At 32.1% G+C, this 24940-nt stretch overlaps 1 protein-coding gene and 1 pseudogene across 1 annotated transcript; both read right to left on the reverse strand.

Annotated features, from left to right (window-relative positions):
- Positions 1 to 10065: 10065 nt before the first annotated feature.
- LOC132932824 (uncharacterized) lies at positions 10066 to 13039 on the reverse strand (annotated as a pseudogene).
- Positions 13040 to 15312: 2273 nt separating this feature from the next.
- On the reverse strand, positions 15313 to 15984 carry LOC132934153 (uncharacterized). The gene has a single exon (XM_061000428.1). The coding sequence runs from the start codon at positions 15976 to 15978 to the stop codon at positions 15313 to 15315; it is 666 nt and encodes a 221-aa protein (XP_060856411.1). The 5' UTR covers positions 15979 to 15984.
- Between the last annotated feature and the right edge of the window lie 8956 nt (positions 15985 to 24940).

Below are 24940 nucleotides of genomic sequence, written 5' to 3' on the forward strand. Positions count from 1 at the left end.
ACATTTTATATATTTAGTTTAAACCCAATAATATTTTGAAATATAGGTGATTCAAATTGTTTATTGTTTAATAAAGTGAAACTATCATATTATTTTAAATAATATTGTTTCTTTTCACATTATTTTTACTGTTAATAATGATAACTTATATAAAATCATACAATTAATATTCTAGGACAATGTTATAGCATGGCCAGATAATTCAAACATTAGAGAAACGTTAGACATTTCTGAAACGACAATACAAACAATAATAATAATATACAAATGGGGAGACTACTCACCCAAAGTTGCCTTCGGCTACAAACAATTTTTAACTTACCTAAGTATTATCTAACTACGGGTTATCTGACGTCTGGTCCGTCGGCTGGCTCTGCTGCTTGGCGGGCTCTCTCCTCGTCCTCCTTCACTGTCAGGATGTCTTCAATCATCCGATAGAACAACTGGAACGTTTCCTCCGCTTGCATCAGGATCGCCCGCTTCTCGTCTTCGTCCGCCGGGAGCTGGTCGAAGGAGAGGCCGCACACGATGTCGCCGATGTCGGCTGCGGTCGGACTGTGGCCCAGCTGAGTGGCCAGAGGGACCTGGAACGCGCTCCAGTTGGGGCACTCCGTCAGGGTGTGCTCGGTAGTGTCCTCATGGCTCAGGCACTGGAGACACATGGGGCTGGTATTCCTGGAAGCATCCGTGTCCCGACAGTGCCTGTGACATGTGGTACGTCAGAGGCACTAGCGGGACCGTTCTCTCCAGCCAACGTCCGACTGATGGGATGCACCGTCTGGTCCAGGACGCCTTACTGGTGGCCTCCCATCTCTGCTGCCATGCCTCGATAGTTCGGGCTCTCTCCTCCCTTCTGACGGACGCTTTGGAGGGTCGTAGCGCCCCAGGAGCCGTTTCAGTGGCGAGGCGGGACTGGATCCTCTTCCGCTCGAGGCCGAGTAGGTCCGCAGGAACCGTCGAGGCCAGTACCAGGGCGGCTTCGTCTGAGACTGAGCGGTAAGCGCGGATGGTCCTCAACGCGACCGCTCTCTGCTGGCGGATCATGTTCGCTCTGGTCCTGGCCGCGACGGTTGCCTTGCCGATCCACGCGGGTGTGGCGTACAGCAGCTGGCTGTCCACCACGGTTCCGAGCAGCTTACGTTTCCATCCGCAGGGGTCTCCGATGTTCGGCATGAGCCTGGCCAGCGCGGCTGCCGTGCGTGAGGCTTTCTTCGTCACGGTGTCCACGTGGGCTGCGAAAGTCAGATTTTTGTCCATCTGAAACCCATCTAACAAAATCTTCTATACTCAAAATATACGGGTATGAAATAATTAGAGCAGATCACCCAGACGGAACGGCGCATGGTGGAGCTGCACCTATAATCTCCAACCGAATTGAACACTCCCCCCTGCCACCTCATAGGAGCATCAATATTCAATCAGCTAGTACAACCATTAAAATAAACTCGGTACCTATATCCATAGCATCCTGTTACTTCCCCCCAGGAATACCATTTCCTATACCTGAACTCATCATTCTTCTTCAATCTCTCAGTCACAGCTACATTATAGGCGCGGATTTCAATGCCAAACACCAAACCTGGAGCAATTCCACCAACACCCGTGGCCGCGCGCTACACAACCTCGTTACACAAAAACATCTCAAACTATTATCAAGCACCACTCCGACTTATTGGCCAACTCATGCTAATCGTCATCCAGACACCATCGATTTCTTCATCTCTAACATGCCAAATCGTTTTATCACACACGTTACAAATCTAAACGATCCAGCGTCTGATCATACCCCAGTTCTCCGTCACATAGGAGCACGGGTCCTATTAAAACAAAATCGACCAACCATCACTCCTGGAATCTCAAACTGGAACACATTCAGAAATATACTTTCAAAAAAAACTATACTTAATGTTAAGTTAAAATCATCAGCTGATATCGACAGCGCAATCAATTTACTTACCAACAATATACAAAATGCAGCTAAAGACTCTTCAACCCAGAGACCAGCCAAGAGCACAACTAACAATTTAACCCCAGAGCTAAATCAATTATTAGCTGAGAAACGTCGAGCAAGGTCTACCTGGCAGCGAACCCACTACCCAGACGATAAGACAAGATACAACATGCTTTCAAATAAACTTAAATCTCTGCTAAAAATACACAAAAATGACTCATATAAAAACTATCTACAAAATCTATCACTAAGAAACGGCTCTCTCTGGCGCAAAACTAAATCTATTCTTCGACTAAAGGAAACCACACCCCCTCTTCTCCGGCCAAACAACTCTCTAGCAACTACTGACAAGGAAAAAGCAGACGCACTAGCTGAGGAGCTATCATCCGTATTCGTTCCACACTCTATCCCACCACCACCTCTGCACCTAGAGATGGTCACTGAATCACTCTACTCCCCATTACCCATGGCACTACCCGCCAAACCCACCTCACCAGCTGAAATAAGTGGTATAATTAAAAAACTGGCCAACAGAAAATCTCCTGGTCACGATCTCATAACCAACAAAGTAATCAAAAATCTTCCTGCAAAAACAATAATCTTTCTCGCACATATTTATAATGCAACTCTACGACTATCTTATTTTCCATCAACTTGGAAATCATCAGTTATTGTGACAATACACAAACCTGGCAAACCACCCGAACACCCTTCATCGTACCGGCCCATAAGTCTTCTACCAGTGCTTGGTAAAATTCTGGAAAAAATACTGTTAAAGCGCCTCTCTCATATAACTACAGCAAATAAAAACATACCCAACTTCCAATTCGGCTTTCGCTCAAACCACTCCACAATCCATCAGTTGCACCGGGTCGCTGACACAATCTCAACTGCCCTAGAAACTAAAAAATACTGTGCCGGACTATTTTTGGACGTAGCCAAAGCATTCGACACTGTCTGGCATGATGGACTACTTTTCAAATTAAAAACTCTTTTTCCTGCCCCTTACTATCTAATTTTAAAATCATATTTAGACAACCGCTCATTCAAGGTCCGCTACAACCTCGAACATTCGAAACAATTTCCTATTGCGGCTGGAGTCCCTCAAGGCAGTGACATTTTGCACCTTTTCTATACACTATATACACATCAGATCTGCCCACATCTGAAAATACAATCCTCGGAACCAATGCAGATGATACCGCAATCCTCTCTATGGCCACAGATCATACCATTGCAAGTCTCCAATTACAAACACACATTGACATCCTCTCTCAATGGTTCGCAAAATGGAGAATAAAAATAAATGAAACAAAGTCTTCCTTTATCACCTTCTCTCTCAGGCCTCATGACTGTCCTCCAGTAATAATGAATAATATTATGATCCCTCATTCAAACGAAGTAAAATATCTTGGTTTGATATTTGACAGACGACTAACATGGTCATCTCACCTCAAGAATAAACGCAAAAAGCTGAATTCAAGACTGCACCTACTAAGGCCTCTCCTTCGCTCAAACCTAACATTAAACATTAAAATATTATTATACAAAACTCTCATACAACCACTTTGGGCATACGGGGTGGTAGTATGGGGTTCTGCCAAAAAATCGAACAAGAGAACCATTCAAGCCTTTCAAAATATCTGTTGTCGTCTAATTACAGGAGCACCCTGGTATGTCTCCAATAACATTATAAACTCCGATCTCAAAATCCGCTCTGTCAACCATACAGCCACTCTATATTACAAACGCTTCCACACAAAACTCCAATCCAACCCCAACCAACTCATCAAGGACCTTGCTACACCAGCACTACCCGGAAATCCAACCAGACGACTCAAGCGGAACTGGTGTCGCGACTTAAACATTTTATAAATTGCTAAAATCAAATGTCATTGTATTAAATTGTAAATGCTATTATAAAGCCACTAGGTGTCTCTAATGAGAGATTTCCTACCATGTCATCATTAGTTCATAGTTTCATTCATTTTTCACCATAATTATTACTTATTGTACACCCCTGTATAGATTGTAATATTTCTAAATAAAGTCAATTAAATAAAAAAAAAAAAAAAATGCTTATAATTAAAAACTGTGACTAAGGATTTTTAATTTTTTTCATCTGCCTTTGAAACAATAACCTAGGAGCCTTCTATTAAATTTTCAAGCTTTTTTACTCAACAGATAAAATTGTATTGATATTTATAGAAAAAAAAAACTAAAAAAATTGAAAACTGACAATGGCCGTAAACAGCTCAAAAAGAGTCAAAATATTTTGTAAATTTTATGGTGTATAGAAAATGCTAATATAAACATTCAGTCAAAATTTCATGTCCCTACGGTCATTTGTTTTAGAGTTACACCAAAAACCAAAATCGATTTTCTCGAAAACAGATTTTGCGTAAAAATTCCCGTTTTTCCTTAATTTTTCTTTTGTTTTTCACGTCGCTTGTGAAAACTACTGTGAAATTTTTACTTTTGACCCCCCAAAGTACCAACTAGATTCACTTTCCTATCAGAAAAGTTACTATTGAAGAAAATCCAAGCACTTTTACTGTCCTAAAAGGTGATGACAGACACAAAAATAAAAAAAAAATAAAAAAAAAACACACATCATTGTAAAATCAATACATTTATCGCTTCGCTCAGAATCTAAAAATTACTAAAGAAAATTATATATTATATAAAATGAAAATTATTATACTATGAAAAATGAAAATTACTATATTATATAAATGAAACAGTTATATTATATAAGATGAAAAATATATATTGTTATGTAACTGAAAATTATTATGTTATGAAAACAAGAATACTGTTATGTTATGAAAAACAAAATATTGTTATGTAATAAAAATTAATATGTAAAAAAAAAAAAAAGAAAATATGTAAAATGAAAACCATTATGTTGTGAAAAGAAATTATGTAAATTGTCGTTATGACAATAATTAATAATTTATATATAATATTATTTATTTATTTTATTTATTATATTATTATTGTAAACTTATGAACTATGTAATTATGTAAACTTTCTTTCATGTTCACATTTAAAGATTTTTGTAGTTCTACAAATTGTAGCCCTACAAAAACCTTTGAAATGGCGATGAGGTGTAACGAGCTATGACTACGTATATAATAATAATAATGATATATTCAATAATAGACATAAATTCTGCAGGGAGCACGTAACCCCGGGCGGCATACATCGATAAAACTAATAGTAGTAATATCAGTAATCCCGGAAAGCCTACATCGATAGGAGTACAGGACTAATAGTAATAACATCAACGGTACCGCGCAACACGTGATAAGTATATGCACGCATTATCCATATTCTAGGGAAAACGAATAATATAATAAGCGTAAAAGATCATGACTTTGTACAAAATATATACTCCTAAAATAACATAATTATACGAATGACGTCTAAAGGTGACCTCAGGAGTACGCAGAGATATACCGTTTTTATACTAAAATGCCACAGGAGGGAGCTATTAGGAATACCCGACGAGGTACGTCGATGGACAATAACAGTTTTACCAGTTAATTTTCACTTTTTAACACGCTCCATCAAATTTCGTTTGTCTTGGATTGAAGTCGACTCTGCCACTATTTTTCTGGACTGTTAGGGATTTTTGAGAAAGTACGATATGCTTTTGTCACAGAGATCTTCACTCCTACGGCGGCTGCAATTGACTCCACCGTTTCGACACAGTCCTCATTATCAATCTTTGGGACGCCAACAATTTCGACAATATTCTCAATTGATTTTTGCTCAATTAAATTTAAACGTTTTTCCAGAGACACGAATTAATTTTTAGTTTGTGATTTTCTTCTTTGAGAATTGAATTTTCCTCTTTAATAATATTAATAGTTGTGTAGCGAGCTGTGACATTTTAACTATTTATCTAAAAATAAAACCTAAAAGGGCGGTAGATCAAAGTAATCGTATATAGTAAGAACAACGTAATAATTTCGTTAATAATAAAACTAGCAGATGCGCTGCCGTATTACCTAAAAATATAACACTAATTTAGGCGGTGTAAATGCGTATACATAATCGTATATCATAGTACGCGCCACGTATCATTAATAGTAATAGTAATAGCGTATGCGCTGCGTGTGTAGTAGTACAAACGAATAACGAGCGCGCGACCATGAACGGCATGCGTCAATCTATATATGACTACTTATATAAATAACTCGCATAAAATGTCCATATAAAATCGTGAGTATTATGGAATAAAGCACCGCGCGTGTACAATAATAGCATATATATATGTTCAACTTCCTGCCGGGCGCGAGCGCGTGCCGAGGACACAGATGACCATATATGGTTATCCAGAAATAAGTAGGGACAGGGATAGACCCATCGAGGAGAGCTCAGGGACAAGCGCTCATCAGACGAACAACCAACGAGCTTAAGAGCAGTCATCAGAACTATTGTCACATCTCGCTAGTTTCATCCGTATATTTGGACTTAGAGTAATTTTTACATAATCTATCACAGTTGAAAAGTTAAATAAAATCAAACATATTATACTAAAGACTCGAGATTTACATTTATTCCATCATCTTTCAAATCCTTTTGACTGGGGCACGTTACAATTAGCGCTGTGGACAGGGTATCTCAATAAATACTTAGAGAACAGGAAAATAATTTTGAAATTTTTTTTTTTTCGAATTTTCGAAAATTTTTGAAATTTTTCTGCAATCTAAGTCCATTCAAGGAGGCAAATTCTTCATTGAATCACCGTTGGGAGACTGTACACCTGCCAACAACTCCGAGAAAGGTTAGGTTAGAGTAACTCTTGCAATTGCTTACCGAAGTTATCAAATTTTTCACTCATGAAGTTGACAGAATCAACGAGGTTATTGATAGTTTCATTTTGTACATTTTGAGAACCAGAGTGTTCGGCGGTTGAATGATTTTTGGGAGCCTGAGGATTAATGCTCGGCTCTTTAAGTTTACATTTACTGCAACACCAGTTTTGTTTGGCAATATTCGACATCTTTCTAAAAGCTGTCTCCCTCAGAACAGCACAACCAAAATGTTGAAAAGCATGGCATTTTGCGCAGTTAAGATTATCACCTTCAAAAATATCATCATTGCAGACATTGCACAGCATAGTTGCCCCTTTAGATTAAAAGTACAAGAGAATATAAATACAGACGTCGATAACGCACGAAAAACAGATAAGCGAGTGATCTGAAACAAACACGACCGCACTGTTTGCGTAATCACTGTATACTGATATATTTAATAATTATAAATTATAATATATAATTTAATTTTTAAGCTTTGATATACTGTAAAAAATATTTTATTAAAATTAATAATAGATACATTGGTGATATAAATAGGAAAAACGTATGAACAATTTAAGGTAGTAAGTTAATTAGAAAAACAATAAGTTATCAAAGTATGTTCCATGTTTATTTCTGTGAAATTATGACGGCGCCCTGTAAGAATGTACTTGTAGGATGAAAAACTGCGTTCAACATCAACACTGGTGATCGGAGCATATTTAAAATTGGCTAGTATATCTGGTGAATAATTTGGAACAGATAAATCGTTGAAATTAGCACTGTCACTTTGAAGTATTTTCAAAATTTCTTTTAAAACCATTAATCCTTTATTTTTATTCAAAACATTTTTACATTTTGTTTTAATTATTGTACTATTTGCACTAGTAGGAAGTTCATTGACAGAGTTTTCCACTTGCTCTAAAATTTTTAACGAGTCTACAAGTGACAAATTAGAGGTTTCAAGCTTTTTGATACTTTCAACAATATATACAAAATTTGCTTTAATGTAAGCAAGATCATATTTTACAATTAATTTATTAAAAATTGATTTACAATTTTGAATGCATTTTGCAATATCTTCTAAGTTTTCAATCACATTTTTGAACTCTTCAAAATTATCTGCGTAAAAAAATGCTGACCCTAGCCAAGTACCCCAACGGGTAATTATTGGCTGCGGTGGTAAATGCGTATTTGGCAACATTTCCTTATATAATTGAATTCTATACGGAGCCTTTGAGAAAACCTTTTTTCCATTATTAATTAAATCATTAATTTCACTAAAAGTATCTATAATTTTTCCAGCAATTCGGTGAATACCATGTGTGACACAAGTTACATGTACAAGATTCGAATAAAATGATTTTAAATTTTGTGCAGCTTTTGTCGTATAAGGAGCAGCATCAGATAACATCAACAAAACTTTATCATCATTATTAACTTCGGCCCACAATAATTTAAGTGAATTGTTTACAAATTGTGCTATAGTTGAATTATTGGTTTTTTTCGAGAACTTTCGATGTTAAAAGATACGATTTAGAAGGCGAATCGGCATTTAATTTACCAACAATAAAATTTGCTACATATTTTCCACGAGGATCAGTAGTTTCATCAACAGAAAAAAATATGTATGAGCTGGCCTATGATTTCTCGAATATTTTGTAAAACGTCCGTGTTACATTGATTTAAATAGTTTTTTCTTAATGTACTTTCATCTGGTAAATGTTTTTTGTGTACTTTTCCAAAAAAGAATTAAAGTTTTTATTTTGTAATTTATGTAAAGGTATGTTTGAAGAAATTAATGTATTACAAAGTTCTTTGAAAAATTGTGATTGATTTTCTATGGATGTTGATGCTTCATGCACAAAGGTTTGTTTAGAAGAAGAATTGTTTAAACATTTTTCATGCAACAATGATTTTGCATGTTGATCAATTTGAAATTTTTTTTCTGCTGTTACTGGTTTTTGACAATTTTTATGATTTAGCAATTGGGTTAACTGCTTAGTTCATAAAGTTGCAGGTAGCAAGACCGATTGTAGAGGATTTCTTTAGGTAGAGTTGATAAATAATTTAGACTGGTTGAAAAGTTAGTTGTTTATTGAAAATACTCTTTTTAGTACAATTTGAGTACAATTTTAGTATAATTTGACAAGTTGTTGCGTTGTCATTCGTGAAGGTGCTCGCCTATGCTGTGGTGTTACACGTCTAATCTACAGGCCGTTTCGGGTATGGTTTTATAGGGCTCCCTGCTCTCCTACTTCCCCTTAGACCATCGACATATCTGCGGATTTCACAGGACGTTGTTTAATTAATCATCAATACATTCCCACGCCTGACGCCTGGTCATTCAAGGATTGTGTCCTGTTATCGTGTTTGCAATATATTATGTTATACGCCATCCGACACTAATCAGATACTATGTATATTTCAGAACGATATCTAAATTTTATATTCATACATTTATGATTTAATTGAAGTTGTAGGATCTATTGAAATGCGGTTTCAATATCGCATTGCCCTCTCATTATATTCCCATAGGTTTTCTAAAGGATATATGACTTTGATTTATTTGGCCAACTTTCTATATTATGCAATTGTTCATCTAGTTTTTATGTTGCTAAATGTAGCCGAAGGCGAAATGATCACAATAATATATTATCATGTGTATTATTGGGTTCGTTACACCTCCCCTCTTAAGGTGGCTGGAGCGTGATATGTTTTAAGGAGTAATATTTAGGCATTTCATATAGCATTTATATTTAAGCTGTGTTGCTGTGTGAGAAGTAAATGAATATTAGTGTGTGTAATTCGTAAAATTCATAATCGCGTTCTCGTTTCACCGGGCGGCTCACCGCCCGCATATCGACCACATTACGTATTCCCGGAACTTACGGCCTACTCTGATAATAGTATAGAATATAGAATCTATATTCTATATTCTGATACTTTTCAGGTATCTGTGATTACAATTAGTGATTCACTGATTTTGCATATTATAGTAGGGATACAATATGATTGTTTTTAGTTAATGTTTACAAAACTGATAATATACAATATAGTAGTAACGGGTTTACAAAATATTTATCGTTATAAAAAATATAAAATTATTTTATGTATTACTATAAATTAATTATAAAAATTTAATTTCTATACATCTATTAGGTATAAACTTTCATAACTCGTTACACTTATATTTTTGTAAGACAATAGATTAAATATAGGTATTATTGTAATTTTATCATTGGTAAGACATTTTTAAATAAATGTACCTACCTCTAAAACTAAATCTATAATAGTATTTTACTTTAATATTCATCTTTTATTAACTGTTTTAACAGAAAGTCCATATAAAATGTGGTAAGCTGAGTTGCCATTTTTTCATTCCAAAAACTATCGTCTCTTTTAATTATCTCGAATAAAAATCCTATAAAATAATAAATATAATTAAGTAGTATAAAGTAATTTATATAAATTAGTAAATAAATATCTTATATACCTTTCGGTGTCCAAATACAAAAATAAGAATACATTCTGCGAGTAATGTGAAGTTGACCCTGCACTTGATAATAGTAATTATCTGTTCTTTTCAAATGCAATTTGTCATCTAATATTTTACAACTCTTTATTTTTTTACTATTTATTCCTTCTTCTGGAGTCATCTTTGGCACTTGCTGGGCATTTTTTTTCGATCGCTAACCTTTTTTCTTCTTGCCCTGCTAATTCCATTTCTTTCCAGGCTATGTCATGAACATACATAAAAATTTTCGAATGAAGTTCTTGATATAATCGGTTGGACATATTTGGCATATTTAATGTTGCAGAAAATTCGTCGAGTTGGCTGTACCCTTGACCAGCATTTACAGTAGCACTTACTATTGCCATGTTAATGTTAACATTTTCGCCTTTAACATTTTCACTATCTATTTGTTCTTTTAAACCACACACTTTACAATTAAACTGAAATGTACTGTAGTATCCCTTTTTATTTTCTCTCACAAACTCTAAATCTCTAAATGAACAATCAAATCCCAAGTGTTGTATAGACTGTAAAGATTGAAAAATATGTTTGAGATCTACAATACGTCTGCCCTCTAATTTTGCCCATTGGTCATCATTACACAACTCGTCATTTTCATGCTGTTTTTGAGGAGTTAAGAGTACTGATGTCACATTATTTTGGGAATTATCTTCCGGTATAATTTGTGAATTTGTTGTATTCGAAGAAGTTGATGGCGTTTGACCAATACAATTTACCTACAACAATTTATTTTTTTTTTATATCGTTTATTTAAATATACACAATCTATAAATGTTGTTTTACAATAAGTGCATGTGATGGAGGTGAAATGGCTTGAGTGGCTGGAGATAAGAAGCCGCCCATTGGAGGCACTTAAGGTTAGGATTTTAGGCTAGGTTTTTAATTTGCTAGTAAGAGAGGGCAGGATTATAAGATTAGGGGAGGTAGAGGTATGAACAATTTTAAATTAGTAAGTCGCGACACCAGGTACGTTTTAGACGCCTTCTGGGGTCACCAGGAATAGCGTTGGTGGATAGCTGTGAAATCAGGGGGTTGTGATGGCTGTGGAACTTGGAGTGTGTGCGTTTGTAGAAAGTTTTTGCAACATTTTGAACTGATTGGATGGCTAGATCTTTATGTAGAGTGTCGTTAGATACATAGTAGGGAGCTTTAGTTATTCGACGGAGACATTTTGATTGGAAGATTTGAATTTTGTTTAAGTTGGACTTTTTGGCTGCACCCCAGAGTTGGATACCGTATGTCCAGATCGGTTTGAGTAAGAGTTTATATACTAGTAGCTTGTTTTTTAAATTGATGTGTTGTGATGTGAGGAGATATCGTAATTGGCGATCTCGCCAATTACAACAATTTATAACTTTATAAAATATTGATTGAATAAAAAATGTCGATACGTGGCTATAGTGCTGCTGTACAGTAGGTTATAAGTTAGTTATTTTAGTGAAAGGTATTCAATTTTAATTCAATGATATAATATCATTGTATATTAAAACAATTCTGAGCGAAGACAGTTTGTCGGCCAATTTGTATTACCAATTTTTACCTATTTATTTTACTATTAGGCTATGTCTGTATAAGAAATAAATAGGGCTCAGATTTAAATGCTCTAAAAATATAAAAAAAATCTCTTTAAAAAAAATGCGTTTATGACCTAAAAACTCTAAAAAATGCGGTAAAAGTATAAAAAAAAGCCTTTCAAAAAATGCATTATTAAATAAATTTAAATTATTATTAAAAACGAAGTTATATTTGTTATATACTGTGCAAAAAAATGTTTAAATAAAAAAATTAGTTACAAATTAAATTACATTTGCATTGCACTGTAATGAAAATTTATATTACGTACGTAGTACCTACCTACTTTATACTACTATGTAGGTAGTACTTATATTCAATGAGGTCAATTGTTTAGTCATGATACGAGAAATAGGTAAAACATGTCCTAAAGTAATAATTGGTGCATTTGAGAGGTCAATATCTCAATTTTCCAGTAGTTTTCAAAAGCGCCAGAAAAAATAAAAAATAAAATAAGGAAAAACGGTAATTCTTACGAAAAATCGATTTTGGGTGTCGGTGTAAGACTAAAAAATTATCGTAGTTACATGCAATTTTCACTGACTGTTTATACTGACATTTTCTATACTCTAAGTAGACAAACTCATGAAGAATTTCGTATAGAATTTTCAAACCTTAGATTTAAAAAGAAAAATTTTTATGAATTTCTAACTCAAAATAAATTGCAAATTTTCGTGATTTTTACGTATTTTGTCAAAATTCGACCTTTCAATACTTATTAAAAAAAATTATGACTATGTATTTTTAATATTTTTAACTACTATTGTGACAATATATTAGAAGTCTTGTATCAAATTTTGAAGCTTTTTTACCCAACGAATAAAATTTTATTTTCATTTATAAAAAAAAACACACAACATAGTAAAATCAATACATACTAAAACTGAATTAACTAATATTATTAGAGCATGTTCATCATCTCAGGAGTTATATCAATATTTAATTACTCAAATATAAAATCCAAATACAAATATCATCATATATTTTGAATTAATATTTAGAATTTTCAGTATGATTATAATATCATCCAATAGTTAATTAATACAATAGATTTGTAATATATTTTATACTTACTTTTTTAAATCTATTTAGGGAGTTAATATTTCCTTTGTTCTTCTTTCTTCTTTCTTTTGGATAAAAGAGTTTTATTTTTTTTTCCATAACGCCAGTCTTTTTTACTGTCCATAGTATCGAAGATGTCAAATATTGATTTCACAAAAAAAAACTCTCACTATAAGGACTGCACATTAGTTTCAAACAACAGCAGACGTCTGACTAATCGAAATTCGAAATTCGAAAATCAAAATTAGAATATTACCTTTACTCCCCGTAGAATAATAAGTACCAACGACCGGTGGCGGACCGAAACAGTTGAGCCAGACGATATTAATTATTATTATATTGTGCCCACCGCCGCCGCCGCCGGCGTACGTTTTCTTATCTTACATTATATTCCAGGAATATGATGGCAGTTTATTTTCAATTAGTACCTATCGCCAAATTCGCCGAGCCGATACATTTCCGCACTCGCAGGCACATGTCAATGCTATAGATTTTGTCAAATAAACACCACACTATTTAAATGACAAAAATGCCAAAAAGCTAGACAAAATTGTGGGAGTTGGATTAGACGGATTTTTATTTTGAAAATGGATATTAATTAGTCATTATGTCAGTAAGGGAATGGTCGGGGGGATTTTCTTAATAAAAATTCTTCGATAAAATATTGACAATTTAAAAAAATAAGAATTTTTGTATTTTATATATTTAAGTACGCCATTATTTTTTGTAATAATGATAAATTTCCACGGCCATGCTTTAGAAGAGTTGTTGAAGATTTTCAATTGGTTTTCAAAATTAAAATCCGTCAAACCCAAGTCCCACAGTTTTGTCTAGCTTTTGGCCTGTTTTACGTGATAATTTGTACCTGCTCCAGCCCCCTTAAAGTCATATTTTACTGTCCAAACATTAAAATGTGGCTCATTTCTAAATTTCAGTACAAGCACCTTCCCTAATTTACATATTTACATTCATAAGTTATTCGTTACAATTTCAATTATGTTTGCAATAAATATCATTTTACAATTACATATTTTGGTTACATTATTTAAAATATTATCTATTTTGTTCAAAAATATACGTACAATCCACAATATATTTTTGTTACATTGGTTTTCAACATTAAGTACAATTTAGTATTTAAACAATTCATTTATCATTTGTTAACTTTTTGTTAGATTACAATTAGTATTACAATATATCATTATTAATTATTATCTATGTTAGTTTATGCTAATGACATATATATATTTTTTTTCCAATATCACTTATTTTAGTGTTAGTATTTATAATATCAATGCTTAAGTTATTACAATATTTTCTTTTTGTTTACATAATATATATATACTTTCCTTATGAATTTCATCTCCAACACCGTGTTAACAATATTAATTAATAAATTTAACATCATATATATGTTTTTTTTTCTTTTTACCTTAGTTCTATATTTTACCTTTATTTCCCACATGTTTTCCTATTTCTTATGCATATATTTATTTATTTTTTTTTTTACCCCTTGTATATATATATCTTCCATTTTAATATTTCTAAATTCTTTTTATCTAATTTTAGTTTTGTTAATCTATTCCTCTTTTTTTACAATATCGTTTGAATTTATCTTATTTACTGCGGACCTATCACTCAAACATACTATTTAATCAAAGTTGTGTTTGTGGTGTAGACCAGCATTAAAATGATTTTATCTTAATTTATCCTTTCTTTGACTTTATCTTGTTAATTCAAGTTCCTGACGTTTACCTTACTATTTAACTATAATTTAAGTATAAGTTGACGTCAAGACTAAATTATCAAAATATTAAATGTATACTTTTCTTATTGAGATTTGTTAAATCCATTTGAACGATTGTATGATCCATTCAAAAGTTCCTTTATATTCACAACTATTAAATGTATCACCAATTGATCAAATGTTTATATATTTTTTTTTTCGAAGATATTATCTCGCACGGAATATAATATTGTACCACTAATCAAAATCTTATATATATTTTTTTTTTTATTAGATTACTTGGCACAGTATTACATTCCAATCCGATTTCCATCTGAATCGATTTCTATTTTCTACTTCGTAGATTTTTTATTTTTGCATGGGAAAACATTATTTCACCGATCATAATTTAAAATTATCGATCAACTGACATAATGCTATTTCCCCCACCTAATTTTAAATTTTACTTCTTTCTCTGTAATTAAATTAATTTAAATTACTCTAACATACTTATTACAAAATTACCCTCATAGTATTGTTATAATATAATAATTTTTTTGTTTCCTATTAACTAATTTTACTTATCTTGTCAGATCAACCGTCTTACAAAAACAAAAATTACTTAAAAAAAATTTTATTTTTCCAATTATTTTATTAATTAAAATATTTTATTAAATTCGTGTATCCTTGTTTCCTCAAAACTATATTGAATATACACTTCGTGAACCTCACGTCCATTTTCGGGTCGTGAGCGTAAGTCATTCTATGTTTTTTCGGACACACTTTAGTGTGAGTTTCCTCCAAATTTAACATTCTACTATTTTTTTCAAATGAACCTATTTCATATTTAAATATAATCTCTTTTGTTTTTAGTTTTTCTAATTTAATTGTAAATTCTTTTGTAAGATGTTCATCATAACAAGTTATATTCAAAATTTCAAATTTATCTATTTCCATTCTTTGTAAAATGTTCCTATCAGAATGCCCATTCCACACTACTATTACGTTTAATTTATCTCCCTTTGAAATATACCTTTCAATATAGTCTGGTTTTAAATTATTTAAACTAGAATTCATACTTTTCTCGAGTTGCGTTAAACAAGCCTCCTGAAGTACCTGTTTACAGCTTAGTATCCGCTTGATTTCCTTTTTGGCCAACAGTAATTCATGAACTTTCATTTCTCTTACTTGTTCAAGAAGTGGCAAAAGTAGCGGTATCCCTTCTAGCTTTCGAATTTTGCACTTGTTCAGGCTGTTCGAAATTGCTCCGGATATTACCACTATACTCGTTCTATTCATCATGGTGAACTCAAAATCCATGATTACGAATTTGACTTCCTTTCTATTGTAAAATTTAATATTAAATTTCAACATCTATATTATATTTTAACATTTATATATTTTTTATTTTTTTTTTTTATACTTATAATGCTTTATAATGATTGTTAATCATTGTTCTAATATTATCGTTTATAATTTATATTATATTATTTTAATATTTAATTTACATATTATATTATTTTATTATGTATTAATTATATCTTATTTTATTTGCGGCAATACGCTTTTTCCTTTACTTTGTTTCTGTTCCACTTGAATAACACCTTTAGCTGTGTTACTTGCGGTTTCCGCATAAAACTTACTTTTTCCCATTCGTACCATTTCATAACGAGGTTGCCTTAACGAAGTTAGTTTACATTTATATGTTATATATATTACAAATAGTAACATTAATGAGAATACTAATAATCCTATCGTTAAATACAACAAATAGTTGCGCTTATTGTTTATTATGTCCTGTCCCGTCTGTTTTTCTATTTCACTATCTATCATGTTCTGTACCTCGTCAAGTGAATGTGCTATTTCGTGAATTCGTTCTAGTTTGTGATTATCTTCCTTAATTACTAACCTAGGTAGGTTTATATCTTTTATTTTATTAGGAATCGTGAATACTAAATTTCCCGATCCTATTTGTGGAATAAAATGTCTACGTAGTATTTAGATTTTATATACTACGTCGGATTCAAAATTATATCATTTCCGTATGCCCTACAATCTGGAATCAGGGTAATCAACCCTTGATTTTTTATCTTTTGTATATACGGTTCCGTATTTCCTCGACATGCAATAGTTAATGTTTCGCCTCTAGTCGTATATATCCACGTATTTGCGTACCTTAATTTATAAAAAATGTCTTTTGATAAAATTAATACTCCTGCCTCACATGTTTCTGGTAATATATCTGGGTTTTTAAATAATGATATTTCACATGGGTTTTTATTATTTGAATGAACAACATGTGAAAATTCTGGACATATTGTAAAAATTTCTGTTTCTGTGCAATGCAATAGTTGCGTTTCAGTAAAAGTTGTATATTGTTCACGATTTTTCGTAATCTCTACATATTGGAATTCTGGTTTTAGAATAATGCTATGATTTTTATCCAACACTCCGTTTATAATTGTTTTTACAGGTTGTGGTATTGGTAATATTTTATATAACGTTAGTTCTAACTCTGTTACCAGTGGTATTTTAATTACAAAAACTATCTGATTTTCACTATAGAATACTGCCATTTTAGTGATTTTACTTAATTCGTATATTTCGTTTGGATTAGTGCCCATAGGTAAATTCAAATTAATTGATAATTTTAATTTAATTTGCGTTAAATGATTTGCCAACTCGCGTGGTGTCATTAAACTAGGATGTAATACTCCCGTTCTTGCTGCCGAAATTACCGAATTTATCGTTGTTGTTTCATACGAATATTGTGCAATTAACGCTGTGAATATACCGTATATTCTATTAGACAAAACTAACGTTTCAAGTGTATTCGTTTTATTTACTAGTTCTCCAATTTTTGCTGAAATTGTTTCTCCAAATATGATATTCTGCTGTCACAATGCATAAAGAATTTCATCCATTTATCTCCATTTGGCCATGTGTACGACCTTTCCTTTTTTTCTTTGAAGCAATTAAGTGCCGTACTCGTCATACGTTTGAGAATTACTAATTTTTCTATTGACTCGTTCCCTGTCAGATCCGGAGGTTGCTCGTTCTCGTAGAATATAGTTGCAACACCCACCGGTCTCTCGCTGTCAATTTACAACAATTAATATTCCTACATATAATTACAACACACACTTTTTTTTTTTTTATAATTATACATTCCATTCCCTTAATTCTTATTAACACCTTAATTAATAATACTAATTAATCTTATTCTAAATGTCTTAATCTATCCATCACTATCCGTGAAACTATCTAATTCTGACATATTACTATTTACATAACCATTTATTCTACTATCTACTTCCATTGCTGCACGTGTTTTACATATTTCCCATAATTCTATATCTAAATTTTCATTATTCTCGTAAAATTCTTCTTGAACACGCTGCGCTAGGTTTATTAACGTCCTTAATTGCTCGTCTGTCTCCTCTCTTGTTATGATTGGTGGTACTAATTGCTGGAATATTATAGTGGCCACGCCCACCGGCTTAGCGTCATTTTGAACCCGCAGCGGTCGATCCATCGCCCGGTGGTATTGAAAAGGCAAATCCGAGACAAACTGGTTGTTTGGTATGTAGAACTGTCCTATCAACCATCTACAAAAATTCGCCATTTTCGACTGCCTTTGGTTTGTAGTATCGAGACCATCCAGTCTACCATACTGTCCATTTATTAATGCATCGAATGAATGTCGTTCTCTGTAGATGAACGGTTCTACCCCCATATATCTAAACAACTCTCTCTCTTTTATGTATTGCCCTTTTCTTTTCAACACCACCACCAACAATCGACTCCCCGCTCGTTCAATAAAGCTAGTTCGTACACCGGTTCTGACCATTCCCTGCCATTTAGCACTATGCCTTGTATTATTCCGTCCTTGTCATTTGTTAGGATTGTTCTTATTTGTTCATTCCTACAATTGTATTAATTTTATTAATTTCATATTTCTTAACTATTGATATTCTATTTTAACTTTATTAACTACTCTTAATTTAACTATTTTCAAATAATTACATGTTATTTATTATTTTCAAAACTCTGTTGTTTCTACATTCGTGTTATCATTTACTCGGCGTTCAGTTAATGTAAAATTATTTCTACTTTTATATTTATATCCTACTGCCACCAATATTATTGTCACCATAAAAATTATCATTATATAATTTATTTCATTTCCTTTTTCCTGTTCTGTTTTAATAATATTGATTGCTGTACTAGATTCTATTTTATTTTCGGTTTTTGCGATTACTGTTACATTCTGTTTGTGTCCCTTCATCATTTTAGTATAGACATTTTTGAAAAAATTTTTCCGATAATATTCTTCAATTGACGTTGTTGAATTCCCCCTATCATTAACCATTTGTTTTAAAATTTTATAAACATCGATTTTCGGTGTCGTTGTTTGTTGTAACGTTTCGTTTGTAGATACTATTAATTTTTTATTCGTTTCTTCATTTGATTTGTTAACTTCGTGTATATATGTTGTTTCGTATTTCTTATCTTTCCCGCCTATTAAATTAATCGTACAAAATGTTTGTAAATAATATGTTCTAGGTGCATTCAACACTTTATCCAATCTAATATAATTATCAGATAATTCGCATTTTATTTGAATAGTTTCGATATAATTTTTCTCATAGTCCAAATTTGGAATATAAAATTCATCATCTACTTCTCCCGTGATATTAATTAAATCCAACTGTCCTCTGAATTTTAATTCTATTATTTTTCCTATTAGATTTTCACTATCTGCCTCTCGTCCATTGAACGTTATTGCGATCAAAAACCTATAATAGTATTTTTATTTATTTATCAATTTATAGTAATTCTATGTTAGCTGCACCATGCTTTATTAGTATATTATTAATCTACTAGAAACTTTATCACCCTGTATACTCTATTCTACAGTTATTTATCTTATCTATACTAGAATTAACTCATAATTGCTATATATATTATTACGTATTTTTATTTATTTATTGTTTATTATTTTTTTTTTCTAAAGACTCGTGAGAGTTATTTCCTCCCTATTTTGAACGTCGCGTCGTGCTGCAGTAGTCAATGTTTTTACCAAATACCTGTACCTCTCTTTCCTTACTAATTTATAATATTTCAATATGTTCATTATTATTAACATCTTTATTACTACTATCATTCCTAATAACACACACACTATATATACATAATTTGTTTCATTTTTTCCTTGATTACATGCAATTGTTTCATTCTTTTTATTAGTATTATTGATTTCGTTATTACAATTTTGTGACCCCTTATTTATATCCGATCTTTGGTCACTTCCTGTCGTGTAAAAATTAAAACTTGAATGTTCTTTTGTTTGTACTGCGTGCGTAGTACTATATACTATGTTATCTGAATATGTGTTTTCAACTTCCTCTAATCTCGTAGTGTTTAGTTCTATTGATGTGCTCGTTGTTATTCTATTGTGATTTTTGCTCATTTCTGTAGTACTAATGTGACCGTCTTCATTTATAGTTGTATTTTCTGTAGGTATTTCTCTTAACTTTTGGTCAGTCCTCTTCGTTGTTATCGTGTTACCATTAGTTGATATTGACTTATTATTGTTTTCCTTCTCCATATCCATTGTTTGATTTATTATTACATAATAATCCATTTTTCCTACTTTAACTTGTTCGTCTGTGCCATTCATAGTTTTCACATGTATGGTACATGATTTCTCCAAAAGATACGCATATTCTCCCAAATAACCAACATTATCAGTTTTTTTATATAGTGTATTACATATATACTGTAACAATTCTATATTACATCCTCCATTCCGGAATTGTGGTACAACTATCCTATCATTTTGGTGATTCGATACTCCCACCATTCCTCTCTTAACTCCGAGTTTGTCATTAAAATAGATTTTTATTTCTGATATTCCTTCATATTCTGGTATATTGTCATTAAAACTATTTGACACTCCTTGAATTGTGGTCCATAACCAACACAACCTATAATATATATATATATACTATTTATCATTTCACTATGCTACGACGTTCACATCCCACGTCGACTTTTATTATCCGTATTTTGCTATATAACTCGATTATTACTATATTTAATTATTTATACATTATATCTATATACTGTTTCCTATTATTATTTTACCGTTTTATTATTTATTTATTATTATATTATATAACTAATTATTTGTGGTATATTCAATCATTTTGTTCGTTATTTTTATCATCGTTTTCGTAATATTTTTTCACGTCATTTTTGTGTATCGTTACTTTTTTCGATTTCGCGATATAACTACATTTTCTGAATCTAATACCTCCAAAATTTCGTATGGTCCCCTCCAAAATGGACTTAACTTATTCCTTTGAGTATGATCTTTGAGTAATATTAAATTCCCTATCTCTAACGTTTCCGTTTTTACTTTTTTATCGTAATATTTTTTACTTTTTTCTTTACTTCTAATTAATCTCTCCCTGGCTATGTGATGTGCTTCCTGCAAATTTTGCTTTCAATCATAAACGTAATTGTCATAATTATACCTAGGTTCTGGATTTGATTTCAATTTAACCGGAATATTAATCTCCCTACCATACAACAACGCGTACGGTTGGTATTTCGTGGATGTATGCTCCGTTGAATTATATACGAACATTGCGTAAGGTAACAGCTCATCCCAATTGTCTAAACTTTTGCTCACATAGTGTCTTAAGTATTCTGCTAGCGATTTATGACTACGTTCAAGTGCACCGTTTGAAAGCGGGTGATAAGCGGAAGTCTTAATCTTATTAATTTTTAACAACTTGCATACCTCCGTAAAAGTTTTACTAAGAAATTCGGTACCTTGGTCCGTCAAAACTGTTTCTGGAATACCATGTATACAAACAAAATTTGTCACAAATGCTCTAGCTACTACGTTCGCTGTATGACACTGTAAAGGTGTACCTAAACTAAACTTTGTCAAATCACATTGCATTGTCAATATATAGTTGTTGCCTAACCCCGTTGTAATTAATGGTCCTACGATGTCTAAAAATATTTTTTCAAATGGTTTTGTACTCGTTGTGGTGATAACCATCGGATATTGAATATGTTTGTTAGTGTTTTTATTTGTTTGACAAGCTGTACAGTTTTTTATATACTCCTTCACTTCGTGTTTCAAATTTGGCCAGTTAAACTGGTTTTTATTTTTTTCATTGTTCTATTAACTCCACCATGCCCCCCTAGCTTCGAATCGTGGAATTGTTTAAAAATAATTAATTTCTCTTCCTTACTGAATTCGAACTTGGTGCAAATTATTATTTCTATATTTGTATTACGAAAAATGTATCTTATCATTGACCTAATTTTAGCCCAATGTAGTCCGTCTTGTCGTCCTAATTGATTCATTGCTAATTTAGTTAACGAATGTTTTTCACAAAAATTTTTAAGATTCAATAATGCTATGTACACGTTTTCATACGTAGTTAATTGTTTTTGTTTTGTTTTTGTTATTAAAAATATTATATATCTATCCCCATTTTTGAATTTTATTACGTCACCCAAATCTTTATTAGATTTCAACTTTTTGTCACGCCCGAATCGTGTTTTTAATTCATAATTAATACCTGATCTGAAATTATAATATTTTTCTATTTCCGATACTATATTATATTCTGACGGAGAGTCTATTAACTCGCCGTGTACTTCCTTAACATTTTTATTACTAATTATTGTAGTTTCTAATTTTTCTAGAAAGTTCGTATAACTTTCATTTTTAATTTCGCTAATATTATACATTCGCGATAGTGCATCAACATTAGTGTTTAATTTTCCCATTTTATAAATTATTTCATAATTATATTGTTCCAGTTCGATTCACCATCTTGCTAGTCTAGATAACGGATCTTTCAAATTAAATAACCAAGATAACGGTCTATGGTCTTTTAGTATTGTAAACTTCCTACCATACAAGTACGGTCGGAATGTTTTTACGCCGAACATAATCGCTAAACATTCTAATTCTGTAGCTGAATAATTACATTCTGCTTTATTTAAGGTTCTCGAACTATAAGCTATTGGTAAATCCGATCCTACTGTACCTTGAGATAAAATTGCTCCTAATGCTTTACCACTAGCATCTGTCGTAGGTATAAACTGTTTTGTAAAATCGGGATATTGCAAAATTGGTTCTGAACAAAGTATTTCTTTTAATTTATCAAAAGCTTTCTGACAATTTTCATCTCAATTAAATTTTACGTCTTTTCTCAATAGTTTCACCATTGAATTAGCTATAACTAAGACCTAAAAAACTTTTTATTTGCTTAACGTTCTTAGGCACTGGAAAATGCATAACAGCTTCAACTTTCTTTTTATCTGGTTTTATACCCTCATCTGTAATTACATGACCTAGAAATAAACATTCCCGCTGTAAAAATCTACATTTATCTGGTTCTATTTTTAGATTATGAATACGTAATCGTTCAAATACGTTAATTAATTTATCATTATGATCTTGTAAGTTTTTTGCATATACTATTATGTCATCCAAATAAACTAGACATTTAATTCCTATCAACCCTGACAACACATTTGTCATCATTTTTTGAAATGTTGCCGGATCTGAGCTTAGACCCATAACTAAACGTTTAAATTGATAATGACCTTGTTCCGTGGAAAAAGCTGTAAGCTCCTTCGAATCTTTTGATAATGGAACTTGAAAATAACCTGACTTTAAATCTAATAGACTAAACAGTTGGCATTGCTCCAACTGGTCTAAGATTTCCGTAATATTTGGTAATGGGTGAAATTCGTTATTTGTTAAAACATTTATCAACGATTTAAAAAACATGTAAGCTGTCACTAGGTAGTAAATGCCCACTTGTATTAATATACCTACCTAATATAAAGTAATATTAGGTGTTATACAGTTACTTGTAGAGTCTACAATGTAGACATTTACCGAATTAAATATTTTATTTTTTGTTAATTTATTGTTTTACTTTACAATAAGTAATTTAATTTAAATTAAAAAAGTATATTTCATTTGAAAAGTTTAATAAATACCTATTACAAATATTAGACGACTTTTGAATACAAAGATGCCTTCTTGTTTTTTGTGCAACATTAAATTCAACTTAAATTCTCATTTGTTAATACATATAAATATTTTTCATGATCCAAAATCCATAGGGGAATTTAAATGTAATGAATTAAACTGCTTTAGAATTTTTAACTCTTTTCATTCATTTAATAATCATTTAAATCAACATATTAATGTAGACACACAATATATTATAGACACACCTCTTTCCTGTAATTTGCCTGTCATAACAACATCTTCTCAAGGAACCTCTGATTTTAACGATTTCCATTCCATTCCATTCCATTTTATTTTTATGGAGGTGTCCCGTATATTGGCAAGGAAACGTGCAACCGAAATGATCTACTTATACCTACCCAATATGTTCTGAACCTAGTGGAACCAATTATGGGAACAAACAGAAATGTCACAACCGACAGCTGGTTCACCTCTATTGAATTAGCAGAACAGTTAAAAAACTGACATTAGTAGGTACATTGAGGAAAAATAAACGAGAAGTTCCTCCACACATGCTAATCGTAAAAAATTTACCACTAATGACCACAAGATTTCTGCATGCACCTGAAATGACATTGTTGTCTTTCTCAAAAACCAAAAATAAAAACGTTTTAGTGCTTTCGACAATGCATGAAACTGAGACAATAAACGAAATATCGAAAAAACCGGAACAAATCGAATTCTACAATAAAACAAAAGGAGGTGTTGATGTATTTGACAAACTTTGCCACCAATATTCTTCAACCAGAAAAACCAACCGATGGCCATTGCGATATTTTTATGGACTTTTGGATGCAGCTGCTGTAAATGGATACGTCATATTCAAACACAATAACTTGAACCAAGACAAACGTTTTATACGATCAAAATTCATAGCAACATTAGCGTTCCAATTGTTGGAACCACAATTGAAAGTACGCCAAGAATGCCCTTTTGTACCAAAGGATTTGAAAGGAACTATTGAAAAAATATTAAAAATACAACCAATTGAAAGTGCAGCACCATCTGGAGTAAAACGTCACCGCGGTCGTTGCGAATTTTGCCGAAAACTGTCTGTGGATCGCAAAGGCACTTCAAACTGCACTAAGTGCCATGGGAGTTTATGCGCACAGCATAGGCTAAGCATATGTTCAACATGTGACATAAAATATCAGTTATTAGAAGAAGAAATTATGATGAAATAATAATAGGTATTATTTTGTT

The sequence above is a fragment of the Metopolophium dirhodum genome, chromosome 1 (assembly GCF_019925205.1).
Source record: "Metopolophium dirhodum isolate CAU chromosome 1, ASM1992520v1, whole genome shotgun sequence".
Classification (NCBI taxonomy): Eukaryota; Metazoa; Arthropoda; class Insecta; order Hemiptera; family Aphididae; genus Metopolophium; species Metopolophium dirhodum.